General features: G+C 47.0%; 1 protein-coding gene across 1 annotated transcript in view; it reads right to left on the reverse strand.

The window, feature by feature from the left end:
• MYRFL (myelin regulatory factor like) overlaps window positions 1-18,322 on the reverse strand; it is a 93,663-nt gene that overhangs the window by 53,098 nt on the left and 22,243 nt on the right. The window contains 7 exon segments of the mRNA XM_058557637.1: window positions 2,003-2,093; window positions 3,755-3,865; window positions 5,327-5,403; window positions 7,604-7,799; window positions 11,258-11,408; window positions 17,084-17,175; window positions 17,979-18,237. Coding sequence (XP_058413620.1) covers window positions 2,003-2,093; window positions 3,755-3,865; window positions 5,327-5,403; window positions 7,604-7,799; window positions 11,258-11,408; window positions 17,084-17,175; window positions 17,979-18,237 — 977 coding nt within the window.

Raw genomic sequence — 18,322 nt, forward strand, 5'->3', positions numbered from 1 at the left:
AAACATTAAACAATCAAATAGATTCATAAGTCTGCATTCACTTTCACTTCTGCATTTGGAGTTAGAATGAAATAATATCAATAAGATAGTTCCAGTTCGTGAGGAGAAGTCTTTGTTTTATTACCATTCTTCTTCTCGTTGTCGATAGGGTAACCCTTGCATTACCTGGCACACTCGTAGAATATGACATTCTCTTTAACCAAATATTATGGCTAGAAGAAAGTGATCAAATCTGGAATACAATCATTTTTTAAAATAAAAATTCAGTGAATAGCATGACACCCAATGTATACCAAGCATAATTTAATGTGTTTTAGTATTCGTACTGAATATGAATTGTGGAAACGTTCAATTTCTCAAAGTCACCATTAGGAGTTAAATTGTCATTGTGCTTTGGATATGAGAGGTGCCGATTAACAGTTTGGTAATAGGATGTTAGACGGTGGGGCTCCCCCTCCTATTGCTGCTGTGAGCACTTGCACAGCAGCCAGAACACAGCCCTGCAGGAGCTGCCGGCAGGGCACGGAGAAACCTCGACATTGGGTAAATTATTCAGAGTGACCAGTGACCAGCGGACCGCCTGTCTCGAGCATGAGTTACACAGCTCAGAGCGGCCCCTTCACGATACCTGATCAGGGCTGACTCTGAAAAGAATGGCATCGTCTGTCTTTATCCCTTCCTATGAGAAATCGGAAACCATAAGCCACCCAGGTTTCTAGACTTGACTCAAATCAGCTTCCTTAGTGCAGCAAAGCAATCCCAGATGACATCAGGTGAGACATCAGAGACCCTGAACCTTGCTGAGCGGGGGCCAGGAACCGCTGCCCTGGCTCACAACCACAGGAGACGGCCCCCGCCTCTGCCCAGGAGGAGCCTCACTGCCACAGGTCAGAGCAGACCCACAGGTGGCAGCCAGCAGGCACACAGCCTGGCCTCACCCTGGGACGTCTGCACACAGCAGTGTTGTACCTCATTTCTATCATTACTTCACCGCCTTTAAAACTTTAAGATTTCCACTACTAGGTGGCCTATTATTTTTAATGAACTGAAAGAATTACACAGAGGGCCCTTTGTTTCAGAAGAGCTCGAGGCAAGCAAGACGAGACTCACTTCCCGCCTGGCAGCTCTTGTCCCCAGGCCTGAGGTGACCGCGGATGTGGGCATGTCCCAGTGAACCACCTTGCCTCCCGGAGTTACGTGTCCTCCCTGGGTCTCTGCAAAGGCCCATGATGACACAGGCCCCCCGGGCTGCCGGGCCCGCAGTGACCTTATGCCCCTGGATTCTCGGTGGTGGTGGCCTGGCCTCACACAACTGCAGCTGCGGCTGCCAAGACTCGGTCCACAGCTGTGACCAATCGCTCTCTCCGAGAATGTGCTGAGCCGTTCCTATGTGCTGGTGGGGACCCGGGTGCCCCTGGGTCACCAGGCACTTTGGGGCGAGGAATGCCTGCTGACCACTGCCCTCACCCTGTGGCTGTGACCCGGGCTCCATCGTCCACAAGCTGTGTGATCACAGACGAGTTTCCACCCTCTCGAGCCGCAGGTCCTCTAGGTGTCAAGAACCTGACACACACAGAAAACAATGCGAAATGCGGTAACAGATAAGTTATTCAGCCCAGTGGCGAGAACATGTGTGAACACCAGGGTTTCTCAGCTACAGCACTCTGACGTTTGTGGGGGATAATTCTGTGTGGGGCTGTCCCATGCGTTGTAATGTGTTGAGTGGCATCCCCGGCCTTTACCCACTAGATGCCAGAAGCACCCCCAGTTGTGACAATCAAAAATGTTTGCAGACATTCCCAAGTGACCCTGAGGGTCAAACATTCTCCTGGTTGAGAACTACCGTGTAAAAGCTAAAATAACAGCCTCTGCTGTTACTCTCAGCAGCAGCAGCAGCAGTGACTGAGAAACAGCACGCTGCCAGCGTGCCACTGAAAGTGCACACGCTACTCACAGGGAAGAAAGGCACGTGGAGCCAGAAAAGTCAAAGAAACGAGCTTACCCTCACAATGATCCTTTCAGAGATGTGGGCAGACAACAGATAGAACTGGTCTTGGCTAGCAGCATACAGTCCAACCACCAACATGAAGTATCTAATTGAGAAACAGCAGACCGAGACCAATACGTCAGGGCACAGAGACATAATTTATGCCATCAAATACCGCTCAACAGTTAATCAATAGCACTTTACCTCGATCATTTTTCACATTTAAAGATTGCGTACTTAGAGATTTTCTCTTCTGCTCTAAGCTGCCCCTCCTGGGAACCGAGAGAGCAATTGACTCACCCACGGTGGTCCTGGGTCTGCCCTTTGCCCAGTTGGAGGTATTTTTGAGCTGTTTGCAGGCCCCAAAGCAGCCCTCACTGGGAGGCACGGTTGGGGCCTGGGCTCAGCCTATCTGTGCCAACCTGGTGCAGGCCTCGCCCGCTGCATTCCTGGGCCCTTTGCACAGCACTACTCACAACCACGTGCACAACCGGAAGCACCTCAGAGGCCCGTTTGTCCAGAGCCACCCAAGCCATACATCCTGGGCCTTGTGGAGGACGACCTTGTAGGGCTTGCCCAACCACATGGATCCTTCCCATCCCGATTGCTCTTGGCCACGCACCCTGTGCCTTCCACAGCCTCCGGTCATGACTTTAGTCAAAGGCTTGGACCCTCCCTTCCAATTGCTCCCAAGACAATTTTCATCACTGTTATTTCAATTGCTTCTTCACACGTACCGTCAATGAGACACTGTTAAGATCAGACCATTCCTTGAAAGTCAAAATAGAAACTATCCCCCTCAGAGAGGCTTTTGCTGTAAGAACTATGTGAAAGTACTGCTCCAGCTTCCTCTGTAACCCTCTGCAAATCCTCCAGGCCCTAGAGAATGAGATTCTCCCCTGTATCTAAAGTACATCAGCAATAGTAATCATTGTCATCATTATTATTGTCAGCTACCATCTGCTGAGCACTCAAAATGTCATGCTCTGGGCTGAGCAGTTGAGGTACATTATTTCATTCAGAACCCAAAACAGCCCTATTGGAGTAGGATATGGATGTCGTCCCCATTTTACAGAACAGGAAGATGAGTCTCAGAGAGGTTGAGTCACATGTCCAAGGCCACCCCGCCAGTAAAGAGCAGTCAGTATCAAATATTCAGACTCAACTCTGTCCGACTCTAAAACCCATGTTCTAAAACCAGTGGTTCTCGGATTTGAGGCGTGCATCAGAGCCACCTGGAGGGCTGGTCAAAATACAAACTGCTGGGCCCACCACCAGAGGTTCTGATCCAGTAGGTCTTCAGTGAGGCCCGAGCACTTGCATTTGTAATAAGTGTCTGGGTGATGTCATCTCTGCTCGTCCTGGGACTGCACTATGAGATCCACAGGCCTAAGTCACCAATGAGAATTTATTTTCTTTTTTAATCGAAAAGGCTGCAGGGGAGCTCCAGGACTCCAGGCATTGTGCTGGTGACCAGCACACAGGTGTGAGCACTGCGGGCAATCCTCAGCCTTCCATCAGGAATAAGGCTTCATGTGCCATCACCCTGGAGAGCCCTGGAGGGAACCAGGCAGGCAGAGAGGGCTGGCAGAAGAGGGGGACAGAAGAAGACGACTAAGGTAAATGGTTGGGCAATAAACTGAGAGGATCAGGGAGGGGAGGAAAGTGGCCAAGGGAGGTGGAGAGGAGGATCAGAGGGGCCTGTGAAGGGCTCTGGCCGGTTGGATAAAGCCTGGCCACCCCAGGAACTCATGGGGATGCCAGTACCTCTGGTCGGGATTTGGTTTTCCCTTCTTCCTCATGTTATTTGCTGTGGTTTCGCTGAAGTGTAACCGGCCCAGCATGACTTTGGTGACCTGGTCGGCCAGCAATTCGACTCTGAAACAAACAGCAGAAATACCAGGAGACTGAGAGAACGCAGTCTCTGATCGTATGTGACGCGTTCGTGGATCCTCAAGTATGTGCGCTGCCCTGTTCTCATCACCATGAGGACGGTGTATCCCAGTCACTGGTCTTTAATAAACCACCCCCAGCGTGGTCAGGACCAGCTGCCAGGGGAGGCCACGGAATGACCCCTGAGCGGCAAGAAATGCTTATCTAGAAACGCAAGCCAGCGTTTCTGACCCAGAAGGGCCATGTGCTCCCCACGCCACACACGGTTCTTTCGCCTCCACAACGGGGAGAAAAGACACCTTTGTTTGAGCCTCTGCTGCTGTGGCTGCAGCGCTGGCCTCCTGACTGAGCCATTTCTCTAGGTTCTCGGTGACCTCCTTCGCATGCTGCCCGTACCTGCCCTCTCCTGGCCTGGCTGTGGGAGGCAGCCTGCTCACAGGGAGGCCCACACCCGGCCTGCCCGGGCAGGGAGGCCCAGATGCACCAGGCAAGTGTAGTGCCGTGTCTGTGCACTTGGCTCCCACTCGAGTGCCAGGCTGAGCTCCTGCTGGTCTGTCCCGGCTGTAGGACCATCTCCTGTCCAGCCCTATGGGGCTGACTCAGGGTCAAAACCTGAGACATCTCACTGCATCCCGGCCAAACCAGTCAAAAAGCAAATCTCACTCCAAGCCATTCTATGTGGTGGACGCCCGCTTTGGACCACCATATTGCTTTGGATAGTCCCAGTCCTACATGCTTTCTCTCTTGGAACCCATTAGGCAATCTACCAATACGGCCTTGAAAAATAAGAAAAAATGAATTGCAGGCACAGCATGGATCCAGAACCTTGAAGTTAATTCAATTAGTATCATGCTGATTCAAATGAAAAATTAAAAGAAAGATCTAACCATAATGTATCTCAAAGAACCAAAGTTGTTAGCAAGGTTGTCGGTAATAAATGTTTATAATTGTAACAATGACTTTAAAGATGGAGCTTTTTATAAGGAATTTTTTTGCAATTATTTCAATGCATTTTGCCTACTTTATTTTTGTTGAAAAGCACATGTTCATAAAACTAACATATTATTACTAATTTAGTTTCTACAGTGGGATTCATTTTATTTTATTTGAGGAAGATTGGCCCTGAGCTAACAACTGTTGCCAATCTTCCTCCTTTTATTTTTCCTTTTTTCTCCCCAAACCCAAGTAGATAGTTGTATGTCAGGTTGTACATCCTTCTAGTTGCTCTATATGGGTCGCTGCCTCAGCTTGGCTTGATGAGCAGTGAGTAGGTCTGCGCCCAGGATCAGAACTGGCGAACCCTGGGCCCCCAAAGCGGAGTGCGTGAACTTAACTGCTATACCACCCGGCCGGCCCCTAGGATTCATTTTAAATAAGCAAAGTAAATTGAACAATTGGTCTTCTTCCCAAAACATTCACAAAGGAATTCAGAAAAGACATTCTTACTTAACAGGATTGAAAATCTTTTTGCTTCTATCTGCCTGGGACTGTTCAATAGCAATTATTTGATTGGTGGCTTCTACCTGTGTGGAACAACAAAAAGAAAATTAATTACTTAATAAATTAACTGGCTTATTGATAAAAAATGTTCATTAGTAAATAATGTTCAAGTACTCAAAAAGGTTTCCAAGGATCATGCTAGGCCCTGGGCCCAGGGGCAGGTCTCTGAAAAGACAGATAAGAAAACGGCCCCATCTTAAAGTGATGTCCTACCAGTGAGAAAAGAAACAAATTCCTGTAAAATTGAGCAACAGAAACACCAGACAACTGCGTATTTCAGGAAAGCAGTGAACACAGAGTGGGCTTGTAGACAGCTGAGCAAAACACAGGACTGAGGCAGCTCAGAGGGTACACGCTCATTCATTCATTTGTTCGTTCGTTCTATAAACGCTTGCTGAGCCCCCGCCACGCACGAGGCATTGCTCGAGGCATTAGAGATGAGAAGTAGACAAGACTAAGAAATCCTCGCCCTTGCAGAGCTTACATTCTAATAAGAAACAAAGAGAGATGACAAAAATCAATAAAATACAGGCAAGGACATTTATTCAGTACAGTCCTGCACTGTGTGACGATGTTTTGGTCGACAACAGACCAAAACAGACCAATACGATGTGGTCTCATCAGATTAGTACCACAGAACCTGGGTGTGTAGGAGGCTGTACCATCTGGGTTTGTGCAAGTGCACTCCGTGATGTTCGCACACGATGAAATTGCCTAACGATGCATTTCTATGAACGTGTCCCCATCGTTAAGTGACGTACAACTGCACTTGCTACAAACTCTTCTTGTTGTTAGTGAACAGTGGTGACGACATGGTGACGCCTGCCTGTCATGTATGGCTTGTGGGTTATTCCAGTTGTAACAATCTTTTTGGAAAGCAACTGGACAACCTACATGGAGAGTTTTAGTAATATTCATGTCTTTGATGTGTTAACTCCTCTTCTGGAATTTATCTTCATGTAAAGATGGGCATACATGGGTGCTCACTGCAGTTTCATTAACCTACAGTTTTACCTGCAATAATACAGGAGTTAATGTTACATCCATTCATGGAAAACTACATCATCTTTGTAGACAATGTTTTATAGGGTCCTTAATAATATCATATGATGTTATTTTCACAATATACTATCAACAATATGAGATTAATTTTAATAACAGAAAAAATAAAGAAAAATTAGGCTACCAGATGGTGGATCCCAAATATGAATGAATTTTGTCTGTTCTTCATAATTTTCTATTGTGTTCCAAAATTTTCACAATGGACTCCTATTACTTTCATAATCAGAAAAATAAGTTTCACTGTTGTTTGTTTGCATTTGTTTTTATTTTGTTTGTTTTGCTTTAAGAGCTCAGTTTGGAGCAAGAGGGCTGATGTGTTCAGTGATCAGGACCCATCCGGGAGTCCCTGTGCCTAAGCCCAGGGTAACGATCGGAATAAAACATGCAGATAATGGATGTTCCTCCCCTAAGGAGCTGGCTCTGAGGAAATAATTTAATAAATGCTGTCGATCACTCAGAAGTCACCCTCCCTGCACCATAAGCCCAGCTCTACCATTTATTCTCTGGACGAATCGTGGCAGCGGGCTGGGCCTCAGTCTCCCCTCTGTGAAACTGGACAAGAGGCGCAGTGACTAGGTTAGTGGCTCCTCGGCTGTTTTAAGTCAGGGACCTCTTTGAGAATTTGATGAAAACTATGAATCTACTCCATATGAAAATGCACCAGCATCGACAAGTATAAAATAATTAAGAATACATTTAGTCAAAGAAGTGCAAGTTTATATCCTGGAAACCACAAAACTGCAATTGGAAGTGAGGCTGTGCCCGTTCCTGAGCCCAGGTTTAAGAAATTGGCAGCTTCCACTTCCCCTGCCTTGGGACACATGTTCTCAGAACCCGTGTCCCATGCTGTGAGAGAGGTCCCACAGGGAGGCCACGTGGAGAAGAGCCGAGGCCCCAGCCACCGCACAAACTTGACAGATGCGCGAGCGAGCTGTCCTGGAACGGGCCCCAGGCCCCGTCCAGCTGCCTGGGCGGGTGACCCGTGCACAGGGACGAGCTGTCACGGCCAAGCCCCAACCAGGCTGCAGATTCGTGACCCAAATAAATGGTTGTTATTATTTTAAGTTGCTAAGTTTGGGGACAGCTTGTTATGCAGCAACAGACAACTGGAACGCTTCATAAATGTTGGCTGAATTAAATTGAACTAAATAAAAGGCTTACCTTAACCCCAAAAGATTTCAAGTAAAACATTTCTATTGGCTTTAGGCCCATTTGGGTTTTGACAAATTTTGGACTTCCCCAAACTTGGATATGGATGGTTAGCTGAAAATGGTTCTTTTTTTGGCAAACAAAAGCTTCATCTGCTGGCGAGAAATTAAATCCTTTGTCTGTGACAACTCGGTAGCCTATATCGGGTCTATGAAAAGAGGAATCAAGAAACCAATTTAACAAACATTGTTTATATATTTTCTTTCATTAACAATATTAATTCTATAAACATTTCAAGAAAATATATTATAGGAAGTGCCTTTTGCTATATTTAATCAAACGACTTTGTGAATTTTTACTGAGGAAATGAAAACGATATTTCAAAACACAGTTGGATCCCTGACAGCTTTTTCTCTTCTCACGAGGAAGAAGCACACTTCTTGCCAAATGGAAGCCTGGTCTCCCCACCTGCCTTCTCCCTTCGCTTTCTAGGCCTTTCGTTTGAGTCCACCGTGCAATAGAAAGACTTTGGCCGGAAGTTGAGAAGTCATCACGTTACTCAGACGTGAGAAATATCTGGGATAGAATTCATCTCTTTCTTGCTTTCAAAAAAATCTCAGTTTCATCAGCAACAGCACAATCAGAGTCATTCGGATGAATGAAAAGTCAGCCGACTGTGGTCATGTGAACAAAGCAGGCTGGTCAAAATTACCAGCAACGGCTTTAAACCAGATTAACCACAGCCAGTCATGCTACTGACTGAGAACCTACTGGTGGATGAGAAGATGGTCATTTCCTCTGCGTCCTCCCCGTCTGGTCTCAGCGCTGAGAACCTACTGTGCTGGTTGCTTCTGCAGAGAGGAATGGGCTGTTGGTGGGGTGGCTAATCCGACTTTTGCTTTATTTGTTTTATCAAATCATTTTTAATAACAATGCTTTGTGGATTGCATATTTAATTAAATGCTTTTAAAGGTTAATAAAAATAAAACATTAAATGTGTAACATTATCAAGGAGAGAAGTTGAATATAAAATATATAAATTTGGAAACTCCTTTGGTGGGTTTTCCCGTACACGTTGTAGATAGGGAACGTGATGTTTAATTCATCAGGGTTCCTAAACGTGGGTTTTTCCTCAGGAAAGAAGGTCCTTCCCAGGACCACAGGTGGAGGAGGCAGTACTCACTCTCTGCCAGTCTGTGGACCTTTGCTTCGTGGGGTCTCCATCTGGATGGCTGCCACCATAATGAACAACTTAGAGTTTCTAAATTTTCCTCTAATTCCAGAAACAGAAAATGTGAAAAGGTGTCTTGGGAAAAGAGTGTTCATGTTTTTGCAAGTTAAGCACCTTCCCAGTGGATCAATCACTGGGTCCTTGATTACCCTCGGTCAAAGTCTCCACAACCGCAGGCCCACCCGCAGAAACTGGAAAATCCACTGAAGGAAGGATTTGACAAAGACCACGTGTCTTATGCCATCTGGGAGTTACACTGACTCCAGTTGCTAGAACTAATCTGCTAATTTGCTCACCTAAAGGTTCGATGAATTGAGCTGTACAGTTTACCACAGAGGGCAAGAGCTGTCTTGGTTGAGAACAAGGAAAGATCTTTTTTGCAACCTTCCATGTTTCACTGTCAAAACCTCTGGAGGAAGAAGGCGAGGTTTACAGCTCAGACATGAGCATTAACCTGAAATCTAAGGACAGCTGCCAGCAGAAGCAGAATCAACCAACAACAATTACACTGTTGAAGATTATTGAGAATCTTAAATACCAATCTCTGGTGACAGAAATTTATTTACTAAGAAAAGCAATTCTGTTTTCAATATCAAAAGTTAATTATGAAGTCAACTAAACTGGTTTTTTTTAAAGCTCTTTTTAACACAGGTTTTATTTTTTTATTTTTTAAATCATTTTATTTATTTATTTTTCCCCCAAAGTCCCAGTAGATAGTTGTATGTCATAGCTGCACATCCTTCTAGTTGCTGTATGTGGGACGCGGCCCCAGCATGGCCAGACAAGCGGTGCGTCGGTGCGCGCCTGGGATCCGGACCCGGGCCGCCAGCAGTGGAGCGCGCACACTTAACCGCTAAGCCACGGGGCTGGCCCTTAACATAGGTTTTAAATATCATTCAGGAAAAAAAAGATTTGACACATTTTCAATCCCCTAACTTGACTGCTTTTAGGTAATTTAGGGAAACAATATTTGTGTAAAAAATTAGATATAATCATTTTAGAAGAGACAAGTGATTTTCTGTCTCAATATGAGTAGTGAAATCAAGGCAGCTTGAATTCTAATCCAGATGAATATTGCCTTCTTTGCTTAAGAAAACTGCATGATGGCCCAGCGTTCAAAGATAAATCTGCCTCTACGTCTGCAAATTGACACCATCCTGTTCTCTTTCTTTCCAGATCAGTGGAGCGTAGATTGGCTGTTAAAATAAACTTAAAAAAAGTAATCTACTCGAGTAGGAAGAGAATAGTTACCTAGAGAATTTGGTGAACTCAGATGCACAGAGGCTGCGAAGCATTAAAGGCTTCGGTTAAAACACTGTGCGTGTGTGATGGGTTCATACCTCGCTACCTATATTAAGAGAGAACACGGAACACTCCCCAAAGATAATCAAATGAAGGCTAAGACTCAAAACCAAGATCTGTGGACCCGTCCTTTCTTTTTCTAACTGCACACAGTGGCAAAGGCAAAAAGTATGACATTTCGAGGATACAATCAGCAATTTGCTTCTTTCTCCCTGCTATTAAACACACCAACTCCCAAAGTCTGTGTAACTCCTTAGATTTTGTTTTAAGGAAAAGATTTCTTCCTTCTAGATCATCCAACATAAAAGTCCTAGTGATAAGTTTTGCTCTAAAAGAAGCTATATTTGAATTTGGAAAATACCATGAAGGCCCTCAACTTTGTAGCTCAATGTTTCTCATTTAATATTATATTTATTACTTGAAAATGTTATTCTTTAACTGTTAACATTTTTTAGTGTTTCAAGAAGGCATTTATAATCAATGAAAATTCTAGAAGACTTAAGTAGATAAATTATATCCTAAGGAATAAAGAGATGTCTCAAAGGATGATTAAGAGCGATAGTGCATAAGTCCACATTTATCTCCTGAAACTATAACGTCACAAGAATAGGATGGAAGTTTTCCAGTTTAAGGGTGTTTTGCATGACCTGATTTCAGTCTCCTGATACAAAGCCACGTTGGCTACAATTGCTGCAGGCGTGTTGACAATGAACCTGACAATACTGATTTGCAGCATGGATGTAGGAGGAGGGGGTGTCACTAGCTAACAATTCAATGTGGCCTAAAAAAAGTGTTCTATGGGATTTTAAATTAACTGCAGGATTAAATGTTAGAGATTTGGGAAATCTTCAAATTCTAGCTTTTAGTTTAAACTGGATATGTGATCCCAGAAAGATGCTCTCTCCCTCCATCATTCAGTGGGTAGATTATAATTTAGAATTACAGTCTGGATTCCTGAAACCCTTCATTAGTTAGAACGCAAAACATGAGGAGTAAGATACACTGCTCACTGACCCAGCCCACTTGGTCAGGGTGGCGTCAAAGCCCCAATACCTGGATTTAGTCTTGAGACTTAGCGAAGCCGTTGTCCCCTCACCCCTAGCCCACCACAAAGGGCACCTAAGGCCACTTACAGTTTTTCGTAATGATCGTTTAATAAACTATGCCAAGGAACACTGTGGTACGGCTGCCACTTGAGAGCCGGAGAGCGCGGGTCCTCAGGCACCACCTCCTGCCCCTCACAGCTGCATTCTTGCCCTTCACTCCTGTGACTCCTGCTCGTCACTGCAAAGAAACAGGTGTGAGATCCTTCCTCCGCGGCTGTTCTTCCTAGACCCACAGACAGCTGCAGGGAGCAAACAAACAGGCCTTGTCAGAGGCAGAGCCACCGTGTGGAAAGGGACAGGTGTTGGGAGGCAGGAGGTATGAGGCCAGCCTTTTTTCCTCATCTGTGAGAAGGGCGGCTTTGGGTCAGTGGTGGGCACCTGTTGGACACTTTGCCTCAGCATCTGTCTACCCTGCTCCTCACTTCCAGGCGGGGTGGTTCCAGTGACGTCCACTCCCAGCCTGCGGGTGCTGACTCTCCTCCATGAGGTCTGAACCTGCGGGATCCATGCCCCAGAGCTGCTGGCACCATTTGGGGCCATGAGGGAAAAGCCAGTCTGAGAAGGAAGCCAGCGCGGCAGAAGGCACGGCTGAGAATGAAGGGTGCCCAGTCCTGGTGGCATGATTTGAGTTCTGGGATCCAATCCTAAACTCTTGGGTTACAGGAGCCAATAAATCCCCCGATTTGTTTTTGCGTTTGTTTTTTGCTTAAGGTAGTTTGAAGCTTTTTGGGTTTGGTCCTTTGTTTCTTTGTTTTTGTTAATTGCAACCAATACATTCTAGTTTGTCGCAGGTCCCTGTGGTACCAAGACTCTGTGGTCCAGCCAGCTTTCTGAACTTAGAGGAGTTATTCCTTCACTCAGTGTCTTACTGCCCTCAACTGCAAAACAGAAATCAGAACAGATATCCTGCCCATCTTGCACCATCACACAGCAGAGAGAACATCATAACACAAGAGGAAGCGCTGTCAGAAGTGACACAAGAGAAAGCACCAGAAAGGATCTTGTCAGAATGCAGTATCGACTACAAGTAATTGCTACACTTGTATGTCAAAAATGGCCAAATAACAGCAATTTCACACGGGCAAGCTGCTATTTTTGCACAATCTTTGCAAGTTGTTTGTCTTAATTTGAGACAAACTGTACCATCAACCGCAGACGATTTTTATGTAAATTCTGGTCCGTTTGCTGCTTCCCTTTTCTTTTAGCTCCCACCCTCACTCACACCTGCCACCAGGAGTGAAGGGGAGTGGTGTGCTCAAGGTCAGCCCAGCTGTGAGCACCAACACGACCCAGCACACAGAGCTCCCACGCGCCCCTGCGGTGCCTCAGCCCGCGGGAAGCGCAAGGGTGACTGGCTGTTCCTTCCCGCATCTCGCTTCCCTGCTCCACACTCTTACTGAGGCCTTCCTAAAGTAAACAAATAACAGGGCTGCTTCAGGTGGCTTGTGATCCCAAATGTCACAGAAAATGTTTTCCTGGGGTATCACTGTTAGATTGCACCTAAGCAAAACATCTATTTTTCGTTTTTTGTAAACAACCATTTTGGAAAGTTTTCTCAAAATCCTGAAAAACTTTTCCCAGTTAAGAATACAGGAGGTCAGCAATGCAAGGAGCTCTTGGTGCCGTCACACCTCTGAAAGCTGGCCTAAAAACTTTTCAAAAAAACAAACAAAACAAAAACCCTTCCACGGTTCTCCTGCTTACACCAAATTCAGAGAAAGGGAGAGACTTTCCATCCTTGCTGCCTCTCCACGATGGGGCGAGGGGGAGGGGGTCAGGAGCCTGGAGTCTGGAATCGGATGGACCTGGGTTTGAATCACAGCTCTCCTAATGGGGACACAATCTTAGGAAAAGGGCTGAAGGTCTCTGGGCTTCAGTGTCTCCATCTGCAGAATGGGAGTAATGAGATACTACCCCCAGGGCTGTTGAAGGGATCCGCTGAGTAATGTCTGGGTGCTTAGCACGGGGTCTACCACCAGGAAGAGTTTAAACAACAGTGCCCTTAGTTAGTGTTGGTGGCACTGTCATCATCACACATGCTTGTTTCAGCTTGGGTGACTCAGTTATTCCCAAGACGTCTTGGCAAATACTTGTGTTCTTGGACTCCATGGTAACTCTGTCTGATGTGAAATAACTAACTAACAGCCACCAGCTAACTCGGGCCCCTTCCCATCCAAGCGTGGTGGCAGCAAGGTCAAGGTGTCAGGGGAAGCAGCCCAAGACCAGCTCCACTCTCCCAGGTGCTGGTGGGGAGGGCGGGCAGGGGGCAGGGGCACTGTCCTCAAGGGTAAGGCATTTCCTGCCCTTTCTCATCACAGCAGCAAGGGTATCGGGCAGCCACTCCAACAGGACTGACCCAGTCGTGGCTTCCCCAGGAGCTGGCCATCAGCTGGTGGACGAGGGACGGGGATCTGGGACCACGAGCCCACACTGAAATTCCAGGCACAAGCCTGGGCCCAATACTGGGACTTACTCTTACCAACACTAACAATAATATCTATGTCTCCTGTGTGTTTCTGCACCACAGGGACTACCTCAGACACTTGAGGTTTCTCATCAACCCATCAACTCCCCTTCAAGGTAAGGATCCCTGTTTGCCAATAAACTTTCTTTATTGTGGTGTAATGTTCATGAAGAAGAGTACACAGATCATCAGCCACAGTCTGATACTTTTTACAAGATGAATTACCCTGGGTAAGTACCACTAGATCAAGGAACAGGAGGCTTCCAGCCCTCCAGAAGACACCTCATGCCCGCTTCGCTCTCAACTTCCTCCTGCTGGGGAATAATCACTATTCTGAAATCTAACACCATAAGGGAGTTTAGAGAAATGGAGTAATCTGACATGTACTCTATGTGTTGGCTTCTTTTACCCAACATTATGTTTATGAGATTCACTCGTTATTGTTGCACATGGCAGCCATTTGTTCATTTTCATTGCTGTATAGTACTCCATTGTAAGAATATACCACAGTTTATTGCCCTTGATGGCCACTTGGTTTGTGGTTATATAAGTCATGCTACTGCGGGTGTTTCTGTGCGTGTCTTTCAGTGGGCATGTGTACACATTTCTATTGGGTATATTCCTAGGAGTGGAGTCACTGATCCACAGGGTGTGTTTTAGTAGATGCAGCCAAACAGATTTATATAAATTATATACAAAGTGCTTACGAGGTAAGGATTCTTAATCTCACTTAACAAATGTGGAAACTGGGGTTCAAAGACCTGAAATAACTTGCCCAGTGTCACAGCCGTTAAGCGAATGAGTTGGAATTCAAATCTGCCTCTTCCCTTCATGCTACACGGAGGATTTCTGGCGAAAACGTAACAGAAGAGAGAAGCAGATGTGTGAAGGCAGCAAGTCTCAATCCCAAGATTTGTGAATGCCCAAGTCTCAATCTTTTGAAGAAAATCATAGAATGTCTTCCAGAATATTTTCTTATACATTACTTTTAAAAAATCTTGGAAATGGGTATGCTAGAAATTATCATTCTCATTTGATAATCAAGAAAAGTCAGGCTTGGAAAGTCCCCAGTTTCTGGAGAGATGAGAAGATACTTTTCTGACTGTCCAGTGTGAATCCAGCTAGTGCTGGGGCCAAACGTCACGACTCGGGCCTAAAAACTCCTTTAGTATTTGAGGTCAAACCATACAAGGCCATGAACCCTCTCATATTTGGGGTCCTGACCATGTGGGGCCGGGACCAGCTAGCAAGAGGCTGCCCGCCAGCTGCTTTCTCTCTGAGATTTTACACCTGCCCACAGCAACTAGTAGTTCCACATTGCGAGCCCTACAGATGGGGTCTTGGGACTCTTGGCCAAAGTGGACCGTTTGGGACGAGGTCACCAGAGAGCCTTCCTGATGGATTTAGAACATCTTCTCCCCTCAAGAATCCTGCCTGTATGAGCGGCAGACGCTCCTCTTCCTCTACCCATGTGTCGTCTCCCCAGGACCTTTGTAAAACCTCATGGCCTCTGCAACATCAAATACGAGTCCTCCACTAGAAAACTCTTGCTGAAAATACAAATTGTAATGAAAACATGGCATTTGGATTAACTAAGATTTCGTCTATTTTCTTGCCCTGGGAACCTGCTCGTTTTCATTCTGGAACCGCTGTCTGGAGCCAGTTATCTTCAGTCAGCTTTGCAGTGACCTCTGAGTAGGACTTAACGAGGATTCAAGGTTTCCTACCTGTTGGGACATTTCTAACGTCCTCCGTGACTGCTCTCTGGACGTGGTGGGAATGAGTGCCCTCTCCAGGGACAGGGCGGAAACCCTGACAGGGAGGAGCTGGACTCTGGAATGGCCAATCTGACGAGGAAACACTGGGAAGGTTTGGGTAGCTTGCCCGGGACTCTCAGGGAGCTGGTGCATCCATGGGAGAGTGAACAGGTGGTTCCCTCGTCTGGCTAAGAGTTTATTCAGCCTTTTGTGTTTGAGAATTGTAAATTAGCTGCAGGCTGGGTGCAAGGATCCCTGAAGACATTGGAGTGTCCTCACATAGGAAGGTGGATGGAGAGCTCAATATCATCTGGAAAGGGGATTTCAATTAGCATTTTGTGTTTCTAGGGTTAAATAAGAAAAATCGAGCAACTGCTGGCCATGGTGGATCCATGTAAAAGAAAAGCAGGCAGTGAGAGTTTCAGTTTGTACCAGGGCCGATGCCCAGCTCGGTTCTGACAAGCTCACCCAGGGGTGGTGATGTGTGGGACTGGTGGAGAGGGTGAAGTCATTGTCCACTGACGGACCCACAGCCCCCGCTGCAGCTGTGGCCACCCATCCCTGAAGGCACCAGCAGGCTCCAGGGGGCACAGAGGACCCGCTCTTACCGTGTGGCTGGGAAATGCAAAGACAGCAACTCAAGCCGGTGAGAGAGCCACATGCAGCTCCTCTCGGGGCAGCATAAACCTCTAGAGTTTGGAGGGCAACAGTGGGAGGGGAGCCGCAAGAGGGAAATCTTGGGCTTCTTGCCAAGCTGACGCATGAGAATAAAAGAGAGGTGGCTTGGCTCCTGAATTTGAGGTACTGTTCACGCTGCCTACCTTGGATCATGCACAGTGGCTAACAGATCCAGCACAGAGCATCATCCTTTTCCCTAGAAAGTGCCATAGCATTTGCTCTGAAAATTCTGAATTCAAGGCTTCAGACTCAAAAAATCCAATTTGTTCTCAACTTGATCAGGCCTCTAAGCTCAAAACACGGTGTGTCTCATGTTATATAAGACAAAGAATGAGATAGGCTGATCCCTTGGGCATCAGATGGTTGTGCTACCAGACTTCTCAAATGATTTTACAACATTTCGAAGATCTACTGGGAACCTGCTGACTTGAAACGAGCGCCTGGGAAGCTCAGCTTTCTCCCTTCCTGCTCCCCTGGAGAAATCCTCTAAAGCCTTGCTCCTCAGAGAACTTTCCATGAGCCAGCAGCATCGGCACCAGCTGAGAGCTTGCTAGGAAGGCAGACTCTCAGACCCCACCTAGGCTTGCTGACTCGGAATCTGCATTTTACCAAGACGCCCGGGTCATCGTGTGCACACTACAGTCAGGAAGGAGCAAGGCTACGAGCACACTGGCAGGCTCCTGGAGGTGCTGCCACGCTGCACAGCCTCCCCAGGCCTGGAGTCGGGTCCTGGAATTGGAAGGACTGGTGTTTCATCTCCACCAGAGAGGGGACGGCGTCTCTTCCTGGGAGCCCCTGGACGACCCCACCTTAGACCGCGCGAATCATTACGTCAAGAGGGAAGAAAGAACTCCCAGAGCCTGTCACTGCCCTTCTGTGAGACAGAGAATACTCTTGTAGGGCTGCTCCAAGGCTGGTAAGAAACCCTGATTTCACGGCCCCGGGTTGGCTCACTTGGTCTGGAGTGGTGGGCACACATCCGGCAGTCCCCCGAGCCCTCCGGCGCCTGTGGGCACTTTCTCTTCTGGGTTGGTGGCAATGAGGCTCTAAGATCAAGAAACCACAATGAAGGTTAGGGTTCTTCTTTGCTCTCCACGTTACATTAAATCGATTTAATTTACCAGGTCTCTGCTCCCTGCCTTCCTAAGATTAATTCTAGTAGTTAAATTTACTTGGGCCCTTCTCGTCTGCAGTACCAGGTCCATGCGTGGAGCAGACAGAACAGGTCCCTATTCCATGAGCCCCACTGGTCTGAAATTCATTCTCCTTTACCCAGTGGATCTGAGATTCACCTACTTGGAAAATAAACTGAATGCATTTTCAAAGGCAGAGAAGCCATTGGGACAGAGGAGATATGGGCTAAAACACAGGCATACATTTCACACCCACACATTATTTTCATGTGGAATTTTACCACAATTTTTGATGGCATTTACTCTTTTTGCCATCCTCTAGATCCAGAAGGAGGGGTCAAAGAGAGAAAAGGCAGAGGAGAAGGAAAAGAGAAGAAAAGAATATTAGTTAAAGCTTAATTGACAGATGTTTTTCTGAGAGCTCATCACAAATTACTTGAGTGGTCTGGCTGAGGCTGCAAATGCAAGCAGTGCTTTCCCCATCGCCAGAATCTCCCTGTGTATTCCTGACATCTTAGCTTTCCACTGAACGAGGACCTTGGGTTTAGTAGGTTTTTAATTAAAGGATGCTCTACAGCCCAGAGCAGGGGCCTTGGCGCGTCAGATCTGTGTCTCGACACTGCCACCTCCTGGAGAGGACTCCACCGTTCCTTCTTGCCCGCCCCGCTGGGGCGGCCGCTCTGAGGTCTCCCATAACTAAGTAGCTGGCCCCTTACCTGGGGCTGTAGCACAGAGGCTGCTGCCGGTAAGAACAACTCATCCCCAGATGGGCGGACACGGACTGGTCCAGGGGGGTCGTGAGATGACCAGTGTCTGGGTAGCAGCTGTGGAAGCCACTGTGGATACTGCCAGGGTCACTCGTCTCAGCCGAGCCCTGGGGTGGGTGCACAGGCAGCGTCGCAGGTGCAGCTTCGGAGTCGAGAAGTGTCGCCGGAGTCCCCCGGGCTGCAGGTGTCACGGTGGGGCAGCATGCACCTGGGGGGACACAGTGGGGGTGCCTCTCTTTCTCACCCCGCTGTCAGGAAGAAGAGGAGCAGTATGCGATGTGCAGAGGGCGAAT

The sequence above is a fragment of the Diceros bicornis genome, chromosome 17, assembly GCF_020826845.1.
Source record: "Diceros bicornis minor isolate mBicDic1 chromosome 17, mDicBic1.mat.cur, whole genome shotgun sequence".
Lineage (NCBI taxonomy): Eukaryota > Metazoa > Chordata > Mammalia > Perissodactyla > Rhinocerotidae > Diceros > Diceros bicornis.